The sequence below is a fragment of the Heterocephalus glaber genome, unplaced genomic scaffold (assembly GCF_053883595.1).
Source record: "Heterocephalus glaber isolate CG9 unplaced genomic scaffold, H.glaber_assembly_v1.0 deba00001719, whole genome shotgun sequence".
In the NCBI taxonomy this organism is placed as follows: Eukaryota; Metazoa; Chordata; class Mammalia; order Rodentia; family Bathyergidae; genus Heterocephalus; species Heterocephalus glaber.
In genome coordinates this window covers 5,306,691-5,330,741 of record NW_028258432.1, presented here as the reverse complement: position 1 = coordinate 5,330,741, position 24,051 = coordinate 5,306,691, and the positions used below count along the sequence as shown (strand labels likewise).

The 24,051-nt window shown below is 42.0% G+C and overlaps 1 protein-coding gene and 1 long non-coding RNA gene across 6 annotated transcripts in view; one reads left to right on the top strand and one right to left on the bottom strand.

Moving 5' to 3' along the window:
* The window catches only part of Mipep (mitochondrial intermediate peptidase), a 154,667-nt gene extending 142,660 nt beyond the window's left edge, over window positions 1-12,007 (top strand). For all 4 annotated transcript variants that reach the window (XR_015446623.1, XM_021236354.2, XM_004854841.3 and 1 more), the window contains one exon: window positions 11,742-12,007. Coding sequence is in view for 2 of the 4 variants with exons in the window: in XM_021236354.2 (XP_021092013.2) it covers window positions 11,742-11,839 (98 nt within the window). In the remaining 2 variants the exon portion in view is untranslated. The remainder of the gene's footprint in view (window positions 1-11,741) is intronic.
* LOC110343916 (uncharacterized) lies at window positions 1,492-22,335 on the bottom strand. Of its 2 annotated transcripts, XR_015446627.1 has the most exons (4): window positions 22,199-22,335; window positions 17,971-18,116; window positions 4,485-4,557; window positions 1,492-3,289 (listed from the first exon to the last, which is right to left on the bottom strand). It is a non-coding gene; the product is annotated as an uncharacterized LOC110343916 (long non-coding RNA). The 2 variants fall into 2 exon arrangements; XR_002386175.2 differs by lacking the exons at window positions 1,492-3,289; window positions 4,485-4,557 and adding an exon at window positions 12,066-17,397 and having other exon boundaries at window positions 22,199-22,334.
* Window positions 22,336-24,051: the final 1,716 nt, after the last annotated feature.

Genomic DNA, 24,051 nt, shown 5'->3' with positions numbered 1-24,051 from the left:
CAGCACGAGCCGCTGGGTTTCTAGTAAAGATGATGACAAGCCTGTGGGAAAGTAACTTGTAAACAGGCAAAATTTTAACTTCTTTTTTTTTCTGAGACCAAGATCTCTCAATTTTCCCCAGGCCGCTCTTACATTCCTGGGCTCAAATTAACTTCTTGCTCCAACCTTCCAAGTAGCTGGGACTACAGGTGTGTGCCACTGTACCTGGCCAGAATTTCAACTGCTCACCTATAAATCCTGTCAGCTCTGTATGACATGCCATAGGTATTTTGGGTTTGTTTTTCTTTCTGCTACTGGGTATTGAACCCAGGGCCTTCACCCTGAGCTATATCCCCAGCCCTTTTTATTTTATTTGGAGACAGGGTCTCACTAAGTTGCTATACTGCTCTGGATGGGCTCAAACTCATGATCCTCCTGCCCTAGCTTCCTCCCAGAGTGCTGGAATTACAGGCCTTTGCCACCGGTATGGGCTGCATTACTATGCTTTTAGACACTTTGCATTTCAGTACCGTTGCCTCTGTTGTGCTCTGGGGGCAAATGAGTATGAGTTGTAAAACAACCAGAGATGGGACAGGTACAAGAGGCACTGTGCTCTCTTTATAGAGTCTTGCTGGTCAAAGTCAAGCATCTCTCACCAAACCCTAGGCATCAGAAGTTCTTGCCAAAGTGATTTCAGATCATCTGTCCTCTGTACCATGCAGCACAGAGAAAGGAGATCCACCCTGTAAGAAAGGCCAGTGATATAACTGTGTGCTAGATGCACCAAGGCTAGGAACTTGATCACTCTGACCACACTAACTCAGCCAGTGGTGTTTCTGCCATGTCACACAGGTGGAAACGCCTTAACTGGATCATTTCCCAAGAGACCATTTACAGACCACCTTCTTGTGTTTGAGTTTTTCAACTATCACTAAAAGAAACTTTCTCCTTTTGATTCTTATTTAACATTATTTATTTAACATTATTAATAATGATATTATATCATGTAGTTAGCGTACCTAAGCCTGATATTCTCTTTTATTTAATAGTTCATCTGTATGTTAATGTTTTTCTTATAATCCCTCTTTAATCTTAGAATTTGCACATCTCAGATATTTGGATAGCATTGTCAGTTCTTTTTCTTGCCCAGCATCTATGGCAGACTGTCAGGTAACATGATTAGTTTCTTACTCTTTCCATACAGCACCAAATGTGTGTTTGGTTTGCTTAAGCAGTAGAGTCAGGAGGAAGGCCAACGCCTACTTATATTTCCCCTTCAAGGACCTTAAACAAATCCAAGCTTTACAGAAATTCTTACAGTCTTAAGTCATACTCAAAATCATTGAAATCTCAACACTAAATTTATTTTTGTCTTCCTTTTTATGCACATTCATTACACTTTAGGATTGGTCTTTTATTAAAATGCTATAATATCCGCTATACCAATTTTCCGAAAATAAGTAGTACTTTATGGTGCATATTACCTTTTAAGACTAAGTTCTATTCCTTTATATTTCTGGCGTTGAATGGACAGGGGAGAGTTCCAGTCCGTGGTAGCAATAACAGTAACTACAGCTAGAAGCATTTGTTGAGCGTGTTTGAGCTACCAAGTACCATGCACATTGTATGTATTATTTAATCCTCTAAACACTCCAAAGGTGCTTAGTAACTTATTTGCCTGAAGTTACCCAGTAGCAAGAGTAGAGCTAGGACTCAGATTTGGTCACTGTGACTCATCTTGTGTGGGCTGGTAATTCCTTCAAGTTCTTTTTCAGGTAACACTCGGAACCTTTTCTTTCACCAATATATCACTGTGTTTTTCCCCTTGCTCTTTTATAATTTTTGGCAACTGGAATGCCTTGTCAGAAATTCCCTGATGCTTAAAGAAGGTATGTGGAGTTCTCATAGTCAGATATCACGGAGAAAAATCTGCAACGTGGCATAAGCCAGCTAAATTGATGAAGTGCCCATTGCCTTATATATAGTAAAATGATTGTATAACAAAGTAAAATCTGTCACATGTGAACACATGAATGCGTACGTGCAGCTCAAGACAGCACATTGGCAGGGACATTTTCTTGCACAGGATAGCAGGAGCAAATAAGAAAAGCACACCATGGAATTGGAATTTGGTAGCTCTAGGATTGCGACATAGTTTCAATAATGAAGGTAAATAGCAACCCAGAATAATAGGTAAGCAAATAGAATCCCTAATCTTTGGCTTATTTAGATATTTACCCACCGTAGTCTCTGAAATCGCTGAGAGCTTTTTGGAAGAAATGGAAGAGAGCACCTGCATTCTCAAGACTGAGTCCTCCCTTTTTTAAATGCACTGATTTTTAAAAGGGTGTGTGCATGTTTAATGTGTGGGTGTGTTTGCCTAAGGAAGACATGGAGCTTCAAAAGGCAAAATGTTTTGTAACCCAGAAATGTAATTGTAAAGGGAATTATTAAATCTGATGATGAAATTAAAAACAGCATGTGTGGGGGGCTGTTCTTGCTGGCTCAGCTACTCCCCAGCTGTTCAGAGGCTCCTTTTCCACCCAGCCCCAGCTCCCCAGAGATGAAGCTCCTTGTTTGGTCAGTGATACTATTAACTAAGGCTCGGGAGCATCACAGTTCTTTAGTTCAAAGGAAGAGAAGAATTTCATTTTGGCCAATAGTCTCATTTCCCCAGGAACTGATGACAGACAGTGGGAATCCACCTTGAGCAAAAGGTATGGGTAACCACAGCCTTGTAGCAGGAGGAAAACTTCAAAGTGGAGCGAGTGAGCCACACAGTTGCCCCAGGCTTGGGAGAAACAGATGTGGAACGAGAATTCTGAACTCATAAAATTCACTTAATATTTTTCCAAACTGCCAGGCCAGCCTTTGTAGTTATAATTCTCAATCAATCTGAGCAGAGTTTGGCACATGTAATTTTTTTCAGCATAAAAACAAGCCATTAACTGGCATAGTGTATTTTTAGAGTTGGTATTGGTATTGTGAACACTCAGACCTCCTTTTCACAAATTCTCAAATCTGCTTTTTGGCACATTCAAGATACTGCTGGGTTTGGTGAACAGGGGCCAGTGGAGCCCAGACAGCTGTACATCAAGGGGAACCCAACGCACTTTTGTAGAACTTTAGATCCTCTTCTTTTCTAAGAAACTGTAGTAAAGTATACATAACATATCATTTACCGTTTTAACCATGCTTAAATATATAGAAAGCATTCACACTGTCAAGCACACATGAAGTTGCATACCTGTCACCACTGTCTACTTCCCCATCACCCCAGTGATCTCTTCTTAGGAAACCTTTTTCACACCTGGTAACAAGTAGGAAAATGGATTGATATTAGTTACATCTTTCATACTTGTTTTATTAAACAGAGTTATCTAATGAAAGGCAGAAAGGGTAAAATAAGCAGTGACTCGTGAGCTAGATAACTTATAATTGTAAGTTTTATGATACCTAAATACTTAATCACAGACTGATGTTTTGGAATTAAACTTGTGCAAATATAGTAAGCAACCTCATCCTTCACCCCTTGAACTGGGAAGAAGGTATCTGTAAACCTTCATGTTTGGTTGTTATTATTGCCAGTTATGAGGCAATGCCCTGTGTTATCTTATTTAATCCTTACAACAGTCTTGCAAAGTAGGTGATTTATGTCAATTTCATGAACTTCAAACGTTACATTAAACTCTTAACATCTTACCTTTCCTCAGACTGCTTCTAACAGGAGTGAAGCTTAGGGGTGTCTGGGGTCTCTTAACTAGTTGTTTAACCCACAGTAATCACTTACCAAACACCTGCTTTAACCATCAGAATATTATGCCTATTTTAGACACATTTAAAATTGACTTTTTTTTTTGGTACCGGGGATCGCTTGTGAGGCAGGCAGTGGTACCACTGAGCTAAATCCCTGGCCCTGTCTGAAATTGTATTTAGAAAAGGAAGGATGTATTTTCCTCGCTGTTCCCCCTTTGCATCTCTTCAAAGAAAAACTTTGGTATAGTCAGAAGAGAGAATCAGGCTGACATTTTAAGTTTAAAAAATATCGTGTGGAGGGCCAGGGATGTAGCTCAGCACAGAGTCTGCCTGGCAGCCACAAGGTCCTGAGTCTGATCCCCGGTACCCCCCAAAAAAAAATATCGTGTGTTGCCAGATCATTTTTCTACTCAGCCCTAAATTCAAGCCTGCATGATACCCCGAGGTTGGCAGAGAACTGCAGTGTGGTCGTTCTGCTGGTTTTCATACCTGCAGTCCCCCAGGACATTTCCCTTTTGGATTCCAAGGCTCTTGTTTGACCAGACCCTAAATAAGTGATAGCTATAGGCCTTATATATAAACCTGGCTGTCAGAACTTGATTGATTAAAGCAAGTACAGTACTACAGCTGAAATATGAGAAGATAATTAGCTTCTGGCTTTGATTTTGAAGAACTGATGAGCTATTGGTCCGGGCCACCATGGCCTCTGAATGCTGTCCACTTCTGATCAGTATCAGAACTTCACTCACCTGGCCCTCAAGTGTAGAGCACCAGATTGCATTTCTTCTGGATACTTGCACCGTGCATGAACTCCCCTTGTACCTGCAAGACCACAAACAGAGGACATTTCTTTCCCTGACTCCGCAAGGAAAGAGCCAGTTTCAGCTTGGCCCGTGATTGAGTGACACTATCCTGCTCTGTATCTTCCTGGATTAGATCCTGCATACCACCCTCGACCCCCTGGCCAGGCTGTGTGACAGTGAGACACACTCTTCCTCCCATGGCCAGGAATACTCTCCCCACCAACCTTTTTTTTGTTGTGTTTTTGGGTTTTTTTGGTACCGGGGATCAAACTCTGGACCTTGAGCTTGCGAGGCAGGCGGTGGCACCACTGAGCTAAATCCCTGGCCCCAAACACTCCCCACTTTTGCAGGAAACACTGGGAGGAGAGATTGGGCATTAAAGCTTGGTGCACTGGTATTTGGTAAATTTTATTTTCAATAACTGCAGAAGGAGACTTTGAGTCTCAAGGGAACTGAGGAATGGTAGGTCCCTGCCCACTGTAGGGTTCACGAGGCTCAGCCCTGATGGAAGAGTCCCAGCTCTGCAGAAGGTCAGTGCCTTTCTGCGATGCCCATCCACCTGTCCTGTAAGAACCACACCCTGGAGACCCTATCTGAGCAGAATCCATGACCCTTTCGGGCCACCAGCCCCTGTACGTGCCACTGCCTTTACCTTGGGCTCCCTCTGACTCAGATCTGGTTATAGTTCTCAAGCTCAGGAAAGAAGTTCTTAAGAGTGTTTTAAGGCTTCCTCATAAAAGAGGCAATAACTGATCAGCACAAACTACTGTCCCTCAAGCTGTTTCTAGTAATCAGAATATAGCCTGCTTTTTAAATTTTTCAATAAATACATTGCTCTGGGCTCCCAAGGTTGCCCCATCTGAGAGGCTTCTCGGTCAAGCCCAGAGTCGCAGCCCACACCACCCCCTGGCCCTTGCCAGGGTCCTTGCAGGCACCTCCCTCCCCACCAGATTCTTAGGCTGTTTTCAGGCAGATTCACTTGACCATTTATCTGAGTTCTTCTCCAGCTAGCTTTCCCATGTGGGCCTTGGTCATCATAACTTTGAACAGTGTCCCAAACAAATTCCAGCTTTGCTTGATGCTATTGTTTTCTTTTTCACTTGAGAAACAAATGTCTATCGAATAGAAAATCATGGATCTTCCTGGTGTAGTCTTTTTCAAGTTATAGTCGTCACCTGAAAGCAAGCCCATCTGACTGTTAAATTGGTTTCCTCTAGTCCTCCACAACGGCATGCCCACCCATGAGCATGTGCAGAATCTCAGGAAGCCCTGTCAAAACGCAGGTCCTTGAGCACTCCCCGTTCTGATTGATAATGTCTAGGGCAGGCCAGGATCAATACTTTACATCTCCTGAGCTAGTGGGTATTGCTCAGTGGTAGAGCAAGTTACATAGCATGTAGGGGACCCTAGGGGGGAAAAAATTACTTTTCTAACAGGTTCCTAGGTGATACCAATGACATTGGTCTTTATTTTTAGACCCACTTGATCATAATTTCTTTAAGACGGATCGTCAGTAATTTTTACATATAACTCTAATAAATGTGATCTTATTTATTTATTTTTTGCAGTCTAATTCATATTAAGCACTCCGATATAGATAGAGAAAATAAGGAATGAATGGAAAAACCCCTTACAAAAGTTCTATTCATAATTACTTCATTGATCCTTGTCTTTCACTAAACTTTGATCAGACCCAACACAGATTTATTTTATTGGGCACACTTGGTCAGTGTTAATATATGAAATAGATCCAGAGGGTAGATGTAACTCTTCTACTTCTCTTTAAATGTTTAAAGTGATTCTAATGCTTTTTAATTGCCCTGGTAATCCCCTGTGTTCTCAAAACTTAAAGGATGCATTTCACCCCAGGCACTTAGAAAGGGAACCAGAACAAGATTCTGTCTTTGCAGGGTTGGTTTGGAGGCACAAACTGCCAACCAGATGCTCCCAGTCATGTTTGCAAATAGTTGTTTTAGTTGTGTATCCAAAAAGACATTCAAGGGGGTTAAAGAGTTCAGGCCATGAGCATACTGATTTTTAAATGAATGTCAGGTTAGATTATATATTCATTGTATATTACAAAATAAACTTGATCTTAGCCAAAAGGCTGAGAAGTGATTGTATATTACAAAACAATAAGAGCATGCACTTGCAGCTTGGAACATGTATTAAACTCATCTTGGAGCAGCTAGAATTTGTTCTTGGTGAAGCATAGAAATGTGCATAGATAGGAGCCCCTTAAACACATAAGGACTTCTGTTTCCCAGGGGCTGCCACAGACACTCGGAGGCCATCCAGCAAGCATTCCTAAACCCAAAATTCTTCGCTATTTTTTCTCCCAATATCACACCAATGCAAGAAGCCAGCTGCAGCCAGGCATTGCAGTCATGCCCTGATGGGAAGAGGCCTTGAGCCCTTGGGTCATGGAGTGACTGTGCTTCCTGGTCTCCTGAGTGCCCCAGTCCCATGGACAAAGCCATCGTTACCCTCACCAGCCCAGTTAGTTATGTGGTGGTGACTGCTCTTGCAGTGTACTCTGTGGAACAGGAAAATTCCCCACAAGCCAGTGGGCATTTTGGTTCTGACCTGAAGGCAATAAGGAGACGGTGAATAAATTGGATTCACAGGCTTATGGGTGGCATCCAGTATCTGTCTGGATTTTTGCATACATAAAAATTTTGTCACCTCTAGGATGCTGATATTTAAATACAAGTCATTTAGAATATATGTTATCAGCACTGAAGAGCACAGGCTCTGGAATCAAACTGTCAGGGTTAAAAAAAAAGCACCCCAAATGTAAGAATCGTGTGACCTCTTTTCCTGTTCTCTTATTTGTCAGGTTGGTCCCTCACAGGTACATTTTAAAGAGCAGATGGGTTAGCACTCTTAGTACCTTAACTGGCACTAAGCAAATGCTTTAAGTCACCATTTTCATTGTTGGTGGTGAGAGTGGCTGTCCCTACAGGGAGCCCTTTCTGGACTGACCGTCTGTTTGGGTCACCACCCCCACCACATGTTATCTGTCTCCACTCAGTTTCCAGCTCTGTGTTAGCAGAGCACACGGTGAAGTTTGGAAGCCCTTACTGCTCCGTGAGTCAGTCCTGGAACCCATTTGATAGCATCGTGTACTGTAGTCAGCTGGAATACTCGGCCTGCACCTCAAGTTCATGGAACTCATTGCTACTGTGAGCAGGGCAGTCAGAATGCACGTGTTCTGGCTTTACTGTCTTGTTAGCCCATTTGCCTTTCAGGTAAAAGAAGGAGAGAAATTAAATCATCGTATGTTGTCCACCACTCTAAGTAGAACCAGTAGAGGAAGCAAACTTTTTGTTCCTTTTTACCGATTTGTGTTATGTGTGCTCTAATGCAAGTTTGTCTTTCTTCTATTGCTGTTGACACTTCTCTATTTAGTTTAAAATTATTGCTTGTGTGTTTGAATCCTTTTAACAAAAATCTTCCTGTATCCCCCTAATTTAGGTGATTTCCCCAGTGAAATATATTTGTCAGCTCCATCTGCTTGTGGAGTTAACGCCTAGTTCCCAGGGGCTTCTGAGAAAGTACAAACCTTGTTAACCCTCTTTTAAAATTGAAACATCTTTGTCAACTTTCTTTTTTAAATCAAAGTATTCTTAGAATTTTTTTTTTTTTTTTTGCTACTGGGCATCGAACTTGGGACCTTGCGCTTGCAAGGCAGGCGCCGGAACCACTGAGCTAAATCCCCGGCCCTAGAATTTTTTAACTATATACATTCATGAAAGCCAACCTCAATTTTTCTTATTTGTGGAATGGACTAAAACATTGGATTTTTCTTTTAATTGTCTGTGCAGGAATTAGTTCATGCTGATACCTGTAAAACATTTAAATCTAATTTGAATGAAGATACCATAACAATGTACCCAGAGAATTTTTGTCCCAGTAACTTATTCTTGATTCCTTCAAGTCTTGATTTCCTCCTACCTTCATCTTTACCAATCATGGTACCTACAAAATTACCAAGGCACTTAGCTCTCACCGTATTTTATGAAAAAAGACCACGAGTCTATATATTTTTCTTTTGTTGCCACAGCCGCCATTCTGTAGCCCCAAGAATGGTTTCAGATGGAAAATTGGAGCAGAATGTGTGTTAGTGAGGTCTGCCTGCCAAGAAGGAGAAACCAAGGTCATATTTATGTTGGCAGTTGGTTGGACTGAAATGAACCACTTCAAAGGCAGGATGGCTAGACTTGTACCTGAATAGGTTGGTACTGAATAAATGGCTTTGCCTTCCGACAGTTCAAGTCATTTAATTATAAACGACCAGTCATATAATTATAGAAATGTTTCATGGATTAAAAGAAAATGGTGTAACAGGTTAGCACGCTTCATTGAAACATTTTCCCTAGAAGTGAGCTGTGTCAAGAAATGTGGCACAGTAAATGCTTGAAGCCTGACTTCTAATCAGATTGGATCTACTTCCATAATAATTACACCAGAAGTTACAGTGTGAGGTGTGTCCCTTTAGTGGTCATCAGATTCCCAGTGTTCCCTTCTCAGTGACATACTTGGATAGGAAGAGAGGCCTGCTGTCACCCATGGGAATCATTTTACTCTAAGAAAATTGCATTTTGAACTTTACTTTTACTAACAAAGCGATAGCAATGAAATTCTCTTCCAGAAACTGTCCCTTCTGAGCCGTTTCCTAAGAGGAGGCTATTAGAATTTGAACTTGAATGAGTTTAACAAAATAAAATTAACAGTTTGAAGCATTTACGTCCAAGCCTCTTTCATGTACCCGTCAATCCATCATGTGAGTGCATTTCAAGTAAGCAGCAGTCATCAGTACATTTTACCACTGGAGACTTCTGCACACATAGTGTTAAACAGTGGTCAGTATCTGTTTACTTTTTATGTGAAATTTTCAGACTGTGAAATGCCTCGATTCTCAAGGGGCAGTGAATATATTGGAGATATATATAGATATACAGATACACCTTCACAACTCAGGTCACTATCCAGACCCAACATTACCATCCCACTAGAAAGTCCCTCGTAACCTTTCTCAGCCAGTTCTGAAGTCTGCTCCTAAAGGCAACTGCCATTCTAACGTTTTCACCGTAGAATAGTTCAGCCCATTTATGAACCATATATAAATGAAATCAGATAGTGTCCTCCTTTGCATCCTCTCAGTGTGAGGTCCTTGAGATCCCAATCCATTGCAGGTGATTCATTTGCAGTCCACCCATGCTGCACATCTGAATAGTTTGTCCCTTATTGCTAAGTAATACATTATATTGATCCATATTCTGTTGTTCAAGGCCTGTGTTGTTTCCAGTGTGGGCTTGTACCAGGAATTTTTCTGTTGACATATACTTTTATTTCTCTTTGCGTAAATACATAGAAGTGAAATTGCTTGGTCATAGGAAGGTGTTTGTTTAGTTGTGTAAGAAACTGCTAGACCTTTTGTATTGTTTTACCCTTTAACTACACATGTATGACCGCTCAGATTGCCTGCAGCCTTGTGTTTGGTGGTGGTTTTTGTTTTTGTACAGGATTGAACTCAGGACCTTGCTTTTGTGATGCAGGTGCAATGCCACTGAGCTAAATCTCCAGCCCATGTTAGTTTTTTTAATTTTAGTCATTTTATTGTGTTTGTGATTGCATCTCATTGTGATTTCATATTCATTTTGTAATGACTAAGCATGCTGAGTGTCTTCTCCATACCCACTGGCTGTGTTTATTTGGGTATCTTCTTTTGTGAAATGTCACATCTCTTGTCCATTTGTAATTTTTAAAAATCTTTTTATGATGAGTTGATGTTCTTCATGTATTTTGAATACCAGTCCTATCTGAGATAATCTGAGATAATATGTTTTCTGGGTATTTTCTCCTACTCTTTTGCCTATTCATTCTTTTAATGATTTCTTTTAAAGAGTACATGTTTTTATTTTGATAAAAACCTAACATATCAATTGGGGAGGGATTCTTTTGAGAGAGGATCTCACTATGCAATTCAAGCTGTTCTTGAACTCATGGTGATTGTCCTGCCTCAGCCTCCTGAGTGCTAGGATTACTGATGCATGTGGTACCACGCCTGGCCTGACTTACCAATTTTTTTTTAAGGTTATTGCTTTCTTTATCCTTAAGAACCTTTGCCTGTAACACTTCTTCTAAATACTTCATAAGTTTAGCTTTTACAGTTAGATGTGTAGCCATCTTAAATTAGTTTTTAAATATGGTATGAAGTAGGATTGCAGTTAGGTTTTTGCCCCATATGGACATTCAGGTCTACACAGTTTGCTTTTGAGGTTTGTCCATCACTCTCATTTCCTGACCTGATCCTTTACATACCACAAATATCCACTACCTGTTCATTGAATTGCACCAAAGATTCAGAGGATAATAGAAGATTCTGGCAGTCTTTTAATATCTTGGTATTGGAAGTAGCTTTACAGGACCCATCCCCCAAGTTCAGTGCCAGTGTGTAGGAGCTGTTCAACCCTGAGTGTTACCTGCTAAGACTGTAAGTGAAACAACAGGCTTGATTGCTGGGGTCTTTACCTTTGGCTTCTTTGGAGTAAATAACAGAGATCAATTCAGCTTTTTACTGGATTCTTAATATATGGGGCCTCATTCCTTCCACTACTTCTTGTTTTATTTTTATAGCATGTTTGCATACTAGATTAGGAAATCTGAGTAACAAAGCTTTTACATGACTTCTATATTACACAGTTAGAAAATTGCAAAGATGGGAGTTCTCTAAGACAGGGAAATCTGGAAGAAAACCAAAAACTTGATTCTGATGTAAGATTTCTACAAAAGAATTAACGAATGATTTTGAAGTGTAGAGAACTTGATAGTAAAACTCATTAAGCACCAAAACTTACTAAATTCTGCATCATTCCAAAAATAACTAAAACGATTCAGTTTTCTAATATAGTTCCAAGTGAATGATAGTATCTGCAGTAACCAAAATTCCTGGGAATATATTTGGGCTCAAATCTCTAAGCTTAAGTATTGACAAGACAATAAAAATACTTTAAAACCATGGGTAGTTTTGGAGTTCACATCCTGTCCATGACCTTATGAAATGTCCTCATAGTCACGTTTTAGTGAAAAATGCTCACCCCAGAAAGCCAGAATGTTCACCTATGTACAGATTTGCCCTGGGTCCTGTCCCCATGGTGTCCTGGAACTTGTGGCTGACCTTTCTTCTGGTTGTTGCAGGTATGCTGCAGAAGTGTCCTTCTGTTGATGACTTTGTGGACGCCCTCGTTTCTGACTTGGATCTGGACTTTGAAACTTTCTTCATGGATTCTCAGTAATGGAAACACCTTGAATCTTTTCAACCAGCTTATACAGATATTAACTCTGTTGGAAATGCTATAGTTGTGCAAACTTGTTTCTGATTTCATTATTCACTTGGGTAATAACTTCTGGCAAACTTCAAACTGATGGAACTTGGAATAAATAATTTGTTTGAATTATATTGACTTCCTGCCTGTTTGGCAAGTTTTTGAACATATGAAAATGTACTCGGTGAACTAGTAAACACCACATGGAGTTGCTAAGAGTAGGGTATGGGCACTTCCTTAAAATGACCAAGCTACTCCAAGTGGTTCCCCTGTTTTTTTGTGTTTTTTTTTTAAGAGGGATCGAACTCGGGACCTTCCGCTTGTAAGGCAGGCGGCAGAACCACTGAGCTAAATCCCCGGCCCTGTTGATTTTTAATTGGTTAACTCAGAAACTTAGTTAAAAACAAGATCAGTTTAATTTAGGACACAATTTGAAGCAGTCTTCATAAAGATCACACAAAGAGTTCTTGTAAGAATGATTACCATTTCTTGCTGGGCAAGGTGGTACACACCTATAATCCCAGTACTATAGTCAGGAGGCTGAAGCAGGAGGATCACTGTGAGTTCCAGGTCAGACTGGGCTATGTAGTGGGTTCAAGGCCAGCCTGAACTACACAGTGAGACCCTGTCTCACAAAACCAAAGGGGGAAAAATGATTACCATTTCTTAAGACCACTTTACAGTGCTCTAAAAGTATCCATTGTCAGTACAGAAACCAAGACAGTTTCCAAAGTATTTGTATTTGTTTTGGGTTTTTTCTGAGTATTTAGGCTATATACAGATGGTATCAGAACAGAAAGGACTGAAACTTGTTTGTGCTTTTCCAGCCTGACCTCCAGGATACCATTAAAGAGACATGCCAAAGGTCAAGCAACAGATTAATAAGGAAATGAATTCAAAATTCAAACCTTGTCTGTCTTTATTCAGAGCCTCTCTCCTTATGCTGCTGAACACTGTATTACTGCATAGGTGTTAATATTGGGAAAGAAGTCATTTAATGGGATTTTCCCACCATAGAAGTTAAGTTAATTACAGCTTTTCAGTCTAGCAGCCTGAAATGCTTTTCACTAAATGACCAGCGACTGAGCAGAAAGATTTGAAAATCTCCCAAACTAAGACACATTCAACCTAGATATAGAATATTAACAATTTCTACAAGCTTGTAAACAGATGGGACCAGAGGGAGAGCTATCATCATGGAGCCACCTGTTCGGGTTCCCATGGATGCAGGGCAGCCCGGCCCTCCTGCCCTCACTGGACAGGAAGGCAGATCGGCTGGTGCACTAGAGAGGGGGCCTCTGAGCTCACCAGAGTGCTGTGGTCTGGCCTCTTCCTGCTCTTCCCCCTGGCAGTTTCGCTCCAGGTGGATACCTGCAGACCACTCACAGAAATACCCAGCAGGAAGAAGCAGGCAGGGTTGGGGTGCTGCTGGCAACAGGAAGAGCCTTAACCCAGTGCCTGGGGAGGGATCAAGCTGCTCTTGTGTCCCCACTGCCCCTTCTCAGTGTCCGGTGAAGGATGTCACCCTCATAGAAGTGCAAGAACAGCTCACCTCCATCCTGGGAGACGGACTTGGAGAAACCCACCTGCCACTGAGCTGCAGGTCGGTCTGGAAAGGCGCTTCACCTGACTCCCAGGCACCCCAACAGTGACAAACCCTGTGTCTTCAGCAACCTATCTTCAGCTGAGTAAGCAAAAAAGCAAATCTGTGTGGAGCCTGTGTGCAAACATTCTCCAGAAAGAGCACGGGGAAGCATCATGGGAGGGCAGGGAAAGCCGTAACTGAAAGTTAATTTTAGGAGGAATTAGAGCACGTTGTAAAAGCACATTGTTCAGGAGAGTTAAGACAGCATGGTATTTATGAAACTGATACTCATTTTTAAAAAGCAAAAGTAAAAAGACAATAAAATATGCTGAAGACTTGGGAGATAGGGAGAATAAGAAAGAAATGCAGAGAAACAGCACAGTGATGTAAACATTTTCGGAAGCAGAAGAGAGCTGAGTTGTCAGGGATGAGTGTGAGACAGGTTAAAGGAGGTGAGGGTAAGAATGGAGTGTGGAGAGAGGAGAGGGGGCAAGGGAAGGAAGGGGAGCGGTGAACTCGATTCCACACCAGAAAGTGAAGACAGACTCTTACCTAGACACATTTACTTTTTTTGAGAGTTTAGATATAATTAAATCATAACCCAGTATATCCCAATTTCAGAACAGTCCTCAGGAACTGTTAGTGGTGATCCACAAACTCAAAAGGCCCTGTTGTTAAATGTTTGAAAGGTCACTGTGGGCATTCACAAACCTTTGGTCAGAAAACATAATTTAGCACCTCAGGCATGACCCAAGACTTCCCAAACATATTTCATTAGGGGACCCACCCCTCTTTTTAGAGTACCTCCTGATATTTTTCAGAATACTAGGAAGTAACAGCTAGAAGCATTCAGCTGGATATAACAGGCTTACTGATTCAGGCATCCCAGAATGCAATTGGTTATCTCTGTCAACACCCTAAAAAAGTTCTGAGAGGTAAAGGGCCGAGGTGCTAAATGACGTGCTCGGGTAATAAGCGAGTATAGGAAGCTTGTGAGCTTTATAGCCTTTTTTGAAAATTGCTAAGAGAACAAGTAATTTTGACCAAAAGCCAGAGAACAGGAAATCTCTATGGAACTTCTAAGAATGCAAAGAGGTCACTGCTTCCCCACAGCAACAGCTGGATAAGTCATAATAGCAAATTATTTCATTAGGAATGTTTTCCCTTCTCATGGGAATAAACCTGTAAGTGCACAACATCCTTCCTCTATTAGGGTTTACCAGCAGATTACAAAAAAATCTAAAGTGCTTACTACTGAGTAAATTCTAAAAATAATCTAGAAAAAGAACTGGAAGAAATATAATGTTAATGTAGTTGTCATTCACTTTGAGATTTTGGCCTTTTATTTTTCTCCTTCCTTTCTCTATTTCCAGTTTTTTAAATGTAAGTAATATGTTAATTTCAATGATAATTTAAAATTTACAATTTTATTAATCATGACAACCAAATGTAAAGCATTTTCCCATTTCTGAAGAAATGCTTGGCGGATGTAAGCAAATTCAGAAAAGATATCTGAGTCATTCAGCAAACAATTTTTAGAGTCAAAAACTTATACATAGCCACAATTTAGCCTGATTTGGTCAAAGCATTTGACATAAAATACTGCTAACAGCAGTGCTTGGCATTTAAGAATTTTCCCATCCATGAGATGACTGTCAGCCCTGTGTTACGAGGGAGGCAGGTGGGCTAGGCGACTGATCCAGTGTCAGAAAGCCGGTCACTGGCCTCGTCCGCTGCCCTTTCCACTTCTTATGTCTTGAGGAGCTCACGCTTTCTCCCGCAGGCTCCGAGGCCCACACTAGGACATATGCAGACTGTCAGACAGCCACATGACCCTCACAGGCCACACAAGCATCTTTCTGCTCAAGAAGACTGGTGCCCATGGACAGGTAGAAAGTAAAGTGAAATATGATGTGATGTCACACATCAGAGCAGGAGAGACAGAGAGGCTCAGGGCAGGGCTGGGATGACTGGGTGAAGGCAGGCAGAAGCCCTCTGGGAATATTCATCAGGCAGGACAGCGCTGAGGTGTGGTGGGGTAGATACGTCAGTCACAGCTTAGCTAAATCGTGGCTCAGACTTGATTTAGGAGAAATGTGTGGAAAAGGGAGCTAGGCACAAGGTCTTAGTTACCAAAGACTAGTCTTCAGGTGGATGTTGCTTAGTTTGCATCATCCAGCAATTATGAGCTGTCCTCTGGGTCTGTATCTGTATCTCCTCTACAGAAATACTTTGAAGGACCCTGCCCGATCCCTTGTTGGAATGTATGTCTTGGACCACAGCACTCCCTTTGGTCCGAGGTTAGTTGTACACCCTCTGCCTTCAGATCTTTTGTCCTTGGGTAAGCCTCTGTGTGTGGGGAGTGATCACCATGAAGACTGACACTTAGGAGCGACCATACAAAAGCCAGCTCTTGCCTGGTACGCGAGGACACATCTGTAGTCCCAGGTACTAAGAAGCTGAGGTGGGAGGGTCGTTGGAGCCCATGAGTTCAGGATCAGCCTAAGCAACATAGTGAGACCCATCTCAAAAAGACAAAAAAAAAAAGATTATTGAGCATGTAATTATGAAACAGTTGTATGGTATAAAACGTGTGGTGTCACATCACTCCTACAAGGGTACCAGTTAGGGATGCTTCCGAGAGGAACTAAACTTTTTTCTTTCTTTTTCCATCTACCTATCTGTCTATCTGTCTATCTATCTATCTATCTGTCTGTCTTCTTTCCTTCTTTCTCCCCCCTTTCCCTCTCTCCCTCTTTCTCTCTTTCTTTAACCCAGGGCCTTCACACTGACCTACATCTCTAGCCATTTTAAATTTAAAAAAAATTTTTGAGACAAGGTGTTGGTAAGTTACCCAGGCTGGGCTCAAACCTTTATTCCTCCTGCTTCAGCCTCCCAGAGTGCTGAGATGTGTGCCACAAAACATGGCTCAAGCAGAATTAGTCTTAAGCAAAACCTTGAAAAAAAAAATAGGTGTGGCTTTGAGACTCAAAAGAGTGCATATCAGTTTGGTTAGGGCACCTTGGCAACACAGGAAGCTCTGACTTTCCCAGAATGCAAAAGGTGTTTTATAACACCGAATAGTAAAGGGTTCAGGAACATCAAGGTGTCTAAATTTACGGAAGATCTGGAAAACAAATACATCAACTGCATAAATGTAAAAAGTGTAAAAGGCACTTGACTGATATTTTCCCTTCCCAAATTGCAAACAGAAAGCTTGCTGTTTTTAAGGATGCAGTGTTGATGTCGAGCAGCGTGCATCACCTGTGTGTTTCTTACACGTCAAATTCAGCCCCCACAATCAAATTGATCTTTTATCCCAGATACTCCTCCTGAGTCCCTGTCATGATTAATAGCATCACAGTCTATGCCTCAGTGGAAACCCTGTAAAGAAGTGAGTTGCCCTCATCCTCGTGGTGTACTTACTTCCCTGTGGTACTTAACATGTACATTATCTATCTGTTCAGTAAGATGGAATATGTCTGTCTTATCATGGTTTCCTTTTTGCAAGGTAAGTATCAAAAACTCACCAAAAGCCTCTAGAGTAGTTTGGCATAAAGCCAGCAGAACCCAGCAAACAAGAAGAGGAGCAATCATCAAAAATATTGTGTGGTAGACTTGCCTCAGAAGGAATTGGACTTTCGGAGCCTGGTTCTCCTGGGGCCATAACAACAGCATCAGGCATAGTCATCATTAAAAAATAATCGAAAATTCTGGAAATTTTTCTAACTGCTCCTATTAAGAAGAACCTGCAGAAGAAGACCTATATGATGGTTAATTCTGTGTATCATCTGGACTGGCCCACAGGTGCCCAGATTAAATAAATGTTGTTTCTGGGGTGTCCAGCAGGGTGCTTCAGAATGTGATCAGCATTTGAATCCTTGGACTCAGGGAAGCAGATGGCTCTCCCCAGGGTAGGCTGCTTCGTCCAATCCCTGAGAGCCTGAAAAGAGCAAAGGGTGGAAGAGAGGAACTGGACCTTTTTGTTTCCCATCTGCCTGCTGAGTGAGGACATTTCTCTACCTGTACTCAGACTGAGGATGACACCATCAGCTCCCCTGATTCTCTGGCCTTTGGATTCAGACTGGAGTTCCATCACCAACTTTCCTGGCTCTCTACGGCTTGCAGACTGTGGGACTTCTCAGCCTCCATAATCACATGAGCCAATCCCTTATAATATATTGATTGATAGATAGATAGATAGATGATAGACAGATGATGATGATGATGGATAGATGCTAGATAGGTAGATAGCAGATGATAGGTAGATGGATGGATAGATGGTAGATAGTAATAGATGGATTGATAGATGATTGATGGATTGATGGATAGATAGATGGGATAGATAATCCTATGGATCCTGTTTCTCTGAAGAATCCTGACTGATACAACCCATGAAAAAAAGTGGAGTTTTGTGGGAAATTTACGTGAAAGAAGGAACTAAAGAAAGAACATGTAAACCAAGACCAAACCAGCCTCAGCCCAGCTGTATCCTTGCATTAGGATGTATACAAACCTCTTTCATCCTGTTGCTGATTTGTCTTCTGGAATATTTTCCAGGAATAGTTCAGAGAAAATATATCACCCACTGGGACGGAGCTCTCTGTGGCAGAGGCGTGGCTCATGTGCTCCTCTGGCATCAGATGTGGATGGGTGTAATACCTGGGTTCAGAGGAGGAAGCAGGACCTGCTCTGAGCATCTCAAGCAGGAAGGATTAATTCAGTGCATCAAGCGCCCTCAGAATTCCAGGAAAGGCTCGAAGAAGTCAATACTTGGTGCTCCTATCTCCAACACCACCACTGATAGTGAGTTCAAGAGTACGTTCCTACGGTGTGACACAGCAGGACACCACCAGGCCACAGACACAGCTGCCTCTGGATAGTCTCTGCAAAGGGCACGTGGACTTGAGAAAGCTACCACCTACCACACACTGCCCCTTTCAACACACATGCATGCGCACAGACATGTGCAGCCTCGTGCACCAGTAGGAAGCAGCAAAGTGGCAGTTGGGTGCTTTCCTCTGCACTTCCCTCTGGTCTCGCCAGTGGGACTTCATTCACATACAAAACATGGGCAGGAGTTTTCAGATATCCAGACTTTTCTTCTCCTCCTTGAAGCCATTGCTCCCCAAACCCACAGAGCTTTAAATGCCCATCATGTGACATAAACATCATCATCTCCTCAGTGTTTCCAGCATCCAGCAGTGCCAGTTACACATCTGGGGAAAAGTGCTGGGCTGAACAGGCAGGGAGAGTGTTGGATCCTGCATCCAGGAGAAAGAAGGGTTTCAGATGGCTGAGTAGGGCCAGGGAGGATGTTGGGCCAGGGGCCTCTGCTGACCTTGAGGACTGTGGGAATGATGAGTAGAAAGGGAGGCCAGAGGGAAAGTAAGGAACAGAAGACAAGGAAAGGGAAGCAACAGATCTAGATTATTCCTTCAAGAAGGGTGTGATCTCATGGTCACCTGAGCCCGACCTGAGCCAGGACCGGGCCACCATGCCAGTGGCAGGGGCCACCAGGGCTGCATGACGTGTGTGCAGTGAAGTGTTACATATCCCTCCCCACCACAGTGCCTCACGCTTGCATGTGCACGCATGTTTAAGAGAGGCATTGTGATGGTTCGTACGTGTCAGCTTGACTGGACCCTGGTGCCCAGATAGGTGACCAAACTTTACTCCAGATATTTTTAAGATGTTTTAAATGAAGATCTATAAGTAAGTTGGTGGACTTGAAGTAATTTCTGAGTACATTGCCCTCAGAACGTGCAGGGGCTCCTTCCAATCAGCAGGACTCAGGGATGAACAGAACTTAGATTGTCCCCTCGCATCCTGAGCAAGAGGGACAGTTAAGCACACTGCTCTGTGGCTTCATCTGTACTGTCCACCACCCTGCTTGTCCACTGCCAGCTACCCTGATATTCTGGAATTGCCAGCCTCCATAATTCCATCTAGATCATCTGTCAGTTTAATGCACACACACACACACACACACACACACGCACACACGCACACCCCTCATCCTATTTCTCTAGAGAATCCTGATTAATACAGATTTGAACAAAGTAGATCTGTCTTGGGAGGGAGGCAAACAGGGAAGCCCTGCTTCCCACAGTAACCAAAGCATCCTGAAGAGAACTGGATGGGGGCTGGAGACAGACATGTTGGCCTTTAGAAATCTGAACTGCCACATGGGAAGAGTGTCATACTTGTTACCCTCAGTGATCTAAGGTGTGTAGGCTGCCTGGCTTTGACTCAGTATATGCCCTCCTCCTGGGCATGGGTGGTGCCTGCTCATGCATCCTCACTGGGTGGGAGGAATAAGGCTGTCTCTCAGCCTTCTACATAAGGGCACTTACTCTATTCATGAGAGCCCTGACCCTGGCACCTGCTCGCCTTCCAAAGGCCCCACTTCTAACACCATCACCTTGAGGATTAAGATGTCAGCACATAGACCTTAGGGGAACACAAACATTCAGACCATAACACCAGAGGATCCACCCGGTGTTGGGGGGGAGGTGGTAAAAGAAAAGAGCCCTCAGCTCACTCAGGACACTTTCGGCTGTCTATTGAGAAAATGAAGATACAGACCCAAACCCAAAGATGGTAGCTGGCAGAGCGGCCATCCTAGCCTTGCAGGACTCCAGATGCTGCAGGGGGCACCTCCTCTAATGCTCCACCTGCAGCCTCTGAGCCCATGGGCCAGCACTTCCCTGCTGCTCCTGCGTGCTTTGGATGTGAACTGTGATCGTCTCTGGCCTGTGGAGCAGCCTGCCTGGGCCATCCACAGCCACCCCGCCCCACCTCCCCGCCAGTCCGGTGATCTCTATCTTTCCTGCCAACACTTCCATATTTTGTGTGACTTTTCAGAATTTGAGGGTGTTTTAAGCATGTGTAAATCATCTTATTGTAACCCTATTTTGGTTTTTTTTTGTTTTGGTGCCTCCTTAGTTTTTTTGATTAGTCTCAGCAGAAGTTATCAGTCTTATTAGTCTTTTTTTTTTTGGTACTGGGGATAGAACTCTGGACCTTCCATTTGTGGGCAGGAGGTGGAACCACTGAGCTAAATCCCTGGCCCTTGTTAGTCTTTTTGCTTTGATCCTCCCTTATCATAATCTATAATTATTATCTTTCATTATAGCATTTACTATCATTATATGTATTTTTCTGAGTTTTATTTCTTATTCCTTGAGTGGATGCCTGGCCCATTAATTTAATTTTCAGCCTTTCTTCTTTTCTAAGACATATTTAAGACTATAAACTTTTTTCTAAGGATTGCTTTAACTGCATCTCAGAAGTTTTAAAGGAACATTTCTATTAATACTATCATTCAGTTTGAATTCTAATCTAATCTAATAATGTAACGGATTACTTAGAAGTGACTATTGCATTGTAATCAAGGTACATACTGTGCATTACAGATATTTCAGGCCTTTGAAATGTATTGAGGCTTTATGGCCCTGTGAATGCATGGCCAATATTGTAAACATATTATACATGCTGAGAAAGAGTATTTTTAAATTGTTATGTGCAACTTGCATTTTATATTTTGTCTGCTGATTCTACCAACTACTTAAAGATGTGCTTTAAAAAATTTCTTGCAATAATTGTGGATTTCTCTGTTTATCTTTGTATTTTGGTTAAATTTTGCTTTATAAATTTAGAGGCCATATTGCTAGCTACAAACTTAAGATTGTGATATCTTCCTAGTAAGTTAATGTATTTAGTACTATGAGGCTATTCTAATCATTAGTTATACCTTTTACCTTAAAATCTATTTTGCCAGGTTCAGTATAGCTACATTGATTTTCCATTAATGTTTGTATATTTTTCATTCTTTTGCCATATCCTTGAATGTTAGATATAACTTTTGTACATAGTATATTGTCTGTAACTGTGACATTGTTTTAAAATATTGTACAGTAATTCATATTTTATGTTAAATACTAATGGATTTGTTTTGATTAAGCATCATACTATATGATTCAAACAAATCTTTTATTTTTATTTTGCATTGCTTAATAATTTCATTATTCCAGTGGTTACTATTTTCTCTATTACTAAAAAATAGTATAGTCTTTGTTATAATGTATGTAAATATATATAACTTTATTATTTATAGTTAATATTAAGACTCAAGCACATGAATATGCTAGAAAACATTATACATTTTAAATGAGTGAATTTTATAGTGCGTGAATTATATTTCAATTAAGCTGTTTAAAAGAAAGAGTCATTGGCAAGAGGAGCCAACGGGAAGTGTGGCCTACACCTAACACTGGCAGACACCAAGAGTTAGCAGCCTGGATTGCCAGTCAGCTGTAAGGCCCACTGCAGGGTCTCCTGAAGGGGACCCTCAACAGCACATTTCCAAGATCCCACAGAAACCATCGCTCCAGATGCACCAAAAATTTTCAGAGGACACTGTTCTACTGCAATAAAACCTTTGCCCTCACACTCATTCATTTAATAACCATTAACAATTCTGTGTGCCCTGTGACAATCCGGCCTTAAGCTAGGGGCTGGGAGAAAAAAAAAAAAGTCTCCTGATCTAAATTCCTTACAATTTTTACTACTCTTTCCTTTTTATTTTACTGATATCTGTGTGCGTGTGTGTGTGGGGGGGGGTGTTTAATGGCTCTTTACAGTTTACACTGTATTTCTTGTACATTAGTTCACCCACGTTAAGCTTACAGATTTAAATGACCTTTTCAAGACCCAAAAGCCAATAAAAAGTAATTGCCAACCTTCAAATCCAATTCTTTCCAAAACAGCTATGTTCTGTAGTTTTCAATCCCTGGCAAGTTCCTCTCACTCACACTATGACAAAGTAGGGCACCTGGGTGGCCTTGGATCGCAGTTTCGTAAGTCTGGTGGAGAATAAATACTTATTGCAGGAGAGCTACAAACAAGTCTCTGGATCGATTCTGATTGGACCAGTTTGGCCACGTGCTTAGGCCTCAGCCAATCACTGGAGCAGCAGGAGGACCCTCCCCCTCCAAGACTGGGTCATGTGAGGTCTGAGTCACATGTCCCAGAGCAGGGGCTTGCAGCCCTACCAGAAACGTGCTTTTTGAGTCAGCCTACTTCGTTAGAGAGCGTGCGCAGATGAGAACTATAGGTACCAGCAACCATATGACATGCTTTATGAAGCAGTGGCTTTGGCATACAGCGCAAGGTGAGTGCCAAGTGCTGGCTGGAATAGGTTATGCAGCAGCTCTTCTGTGGGCTAGAGACGGAGGCCTTTATCTCCGAAGAGCCGGGAAGCAGCAGAGTCGGAAGGCCACTGGGTCCTACAGGGCTCTTTACTTTCCCTGCACACTTGCTGTGCTTGTGTCAGAGCTGGGATGTGGCGCTGAGCCTTTGATGAGCCATAAACTCTCACTTGTGTAACCTTGGCATTCTGGGACAGGGACGTCCTCCTGAACTACTCCATGCCACCCCTGCAGTAAGGCAGGGGCACACGTGAACTGCCCCCAGACGTGGCCTCAGTCTCTCTGGTTTTTAACATCTGCAGAGAAACCCCTTGCCGATGATGACTTCTCTGCCTCTGAAAAGGGTTTTTTGCATCTCCAGACTTTGACCACCTTTTCCTCTGTGCTAAAGGAGAGCTGCTGACCGTTTCTGCTGTTCCTGCTCTCTCAACACTGGGAACCTTATTAAAGTGTGCTTTATCCTCATGCTGGTCCTTACCTTGGGCAAACATCCTGTGAGGATGAAATATGCAGGCAGTTGTGATCACAGACATGAGTAGGACAGGTCTCTGCCCCAAGGAGCTGGCTGTCCAGTGGGAAAGGGGATTTAAGTAAATGTGTGATGCACTCCAAGTACACAGAAAGTGGAGGCACGGTGTGTGAGGGCACAGAGGGTGTGAGAGTGTGATGTCACAAGGAACCCAGGGCTGGCACAAGGGCTTCGGGGAGGATTTCACAATGAGGGAAGAATTTATTAATTATAGATTTTCATTCTTATTTTTTTCCCCATTAAGTTTATTAGTACATTCTCGGTATAAAATACAGTTACATTCATCATTGGGATCTTGTACCTTTACATGGGTATCTTGGTTCTTATTTTTTTCACCCTTCCCTTGCCCTCCCTTCACCCCCTCCACCCCTCCCTCTTTGCAAAGACCTTGTTTCCATTTTTTTCCTCTTCTCATATTTTTTCCTTTCCCTTTTTTCCCTTCCCCTAGCCCTCCCAATTCCCCTGCTCTTTTAGACCTTTTCTTCCTGTTACACAATATCAGTTATACATTTTTTAAATTACAATATTAAGATCTAGGAGACATTACCACAGATTTTACAGAATTTAAAACGATATAGAAAGCATATTACAAAAATCTTTTTGAAATAAATTTGACAACTTCTAAGAAGTACCTTGGAAGACAAATTAATGAAACTAACTCTAGAGGAGATATAAAATTTAAATAGCACCTATTAAAGAAAGTATATTCCTAGCTTGGAAACCTACCTATATGACAACAGCAGGCTCATATACATTTTAACTGATAAATTATATCAAACAATTAAAGCAGAAAAAAGAAGGAACACTTCTCCCCTCATTTTAGGAACTCAACATTGTACTAATCCTAAAACTGGAT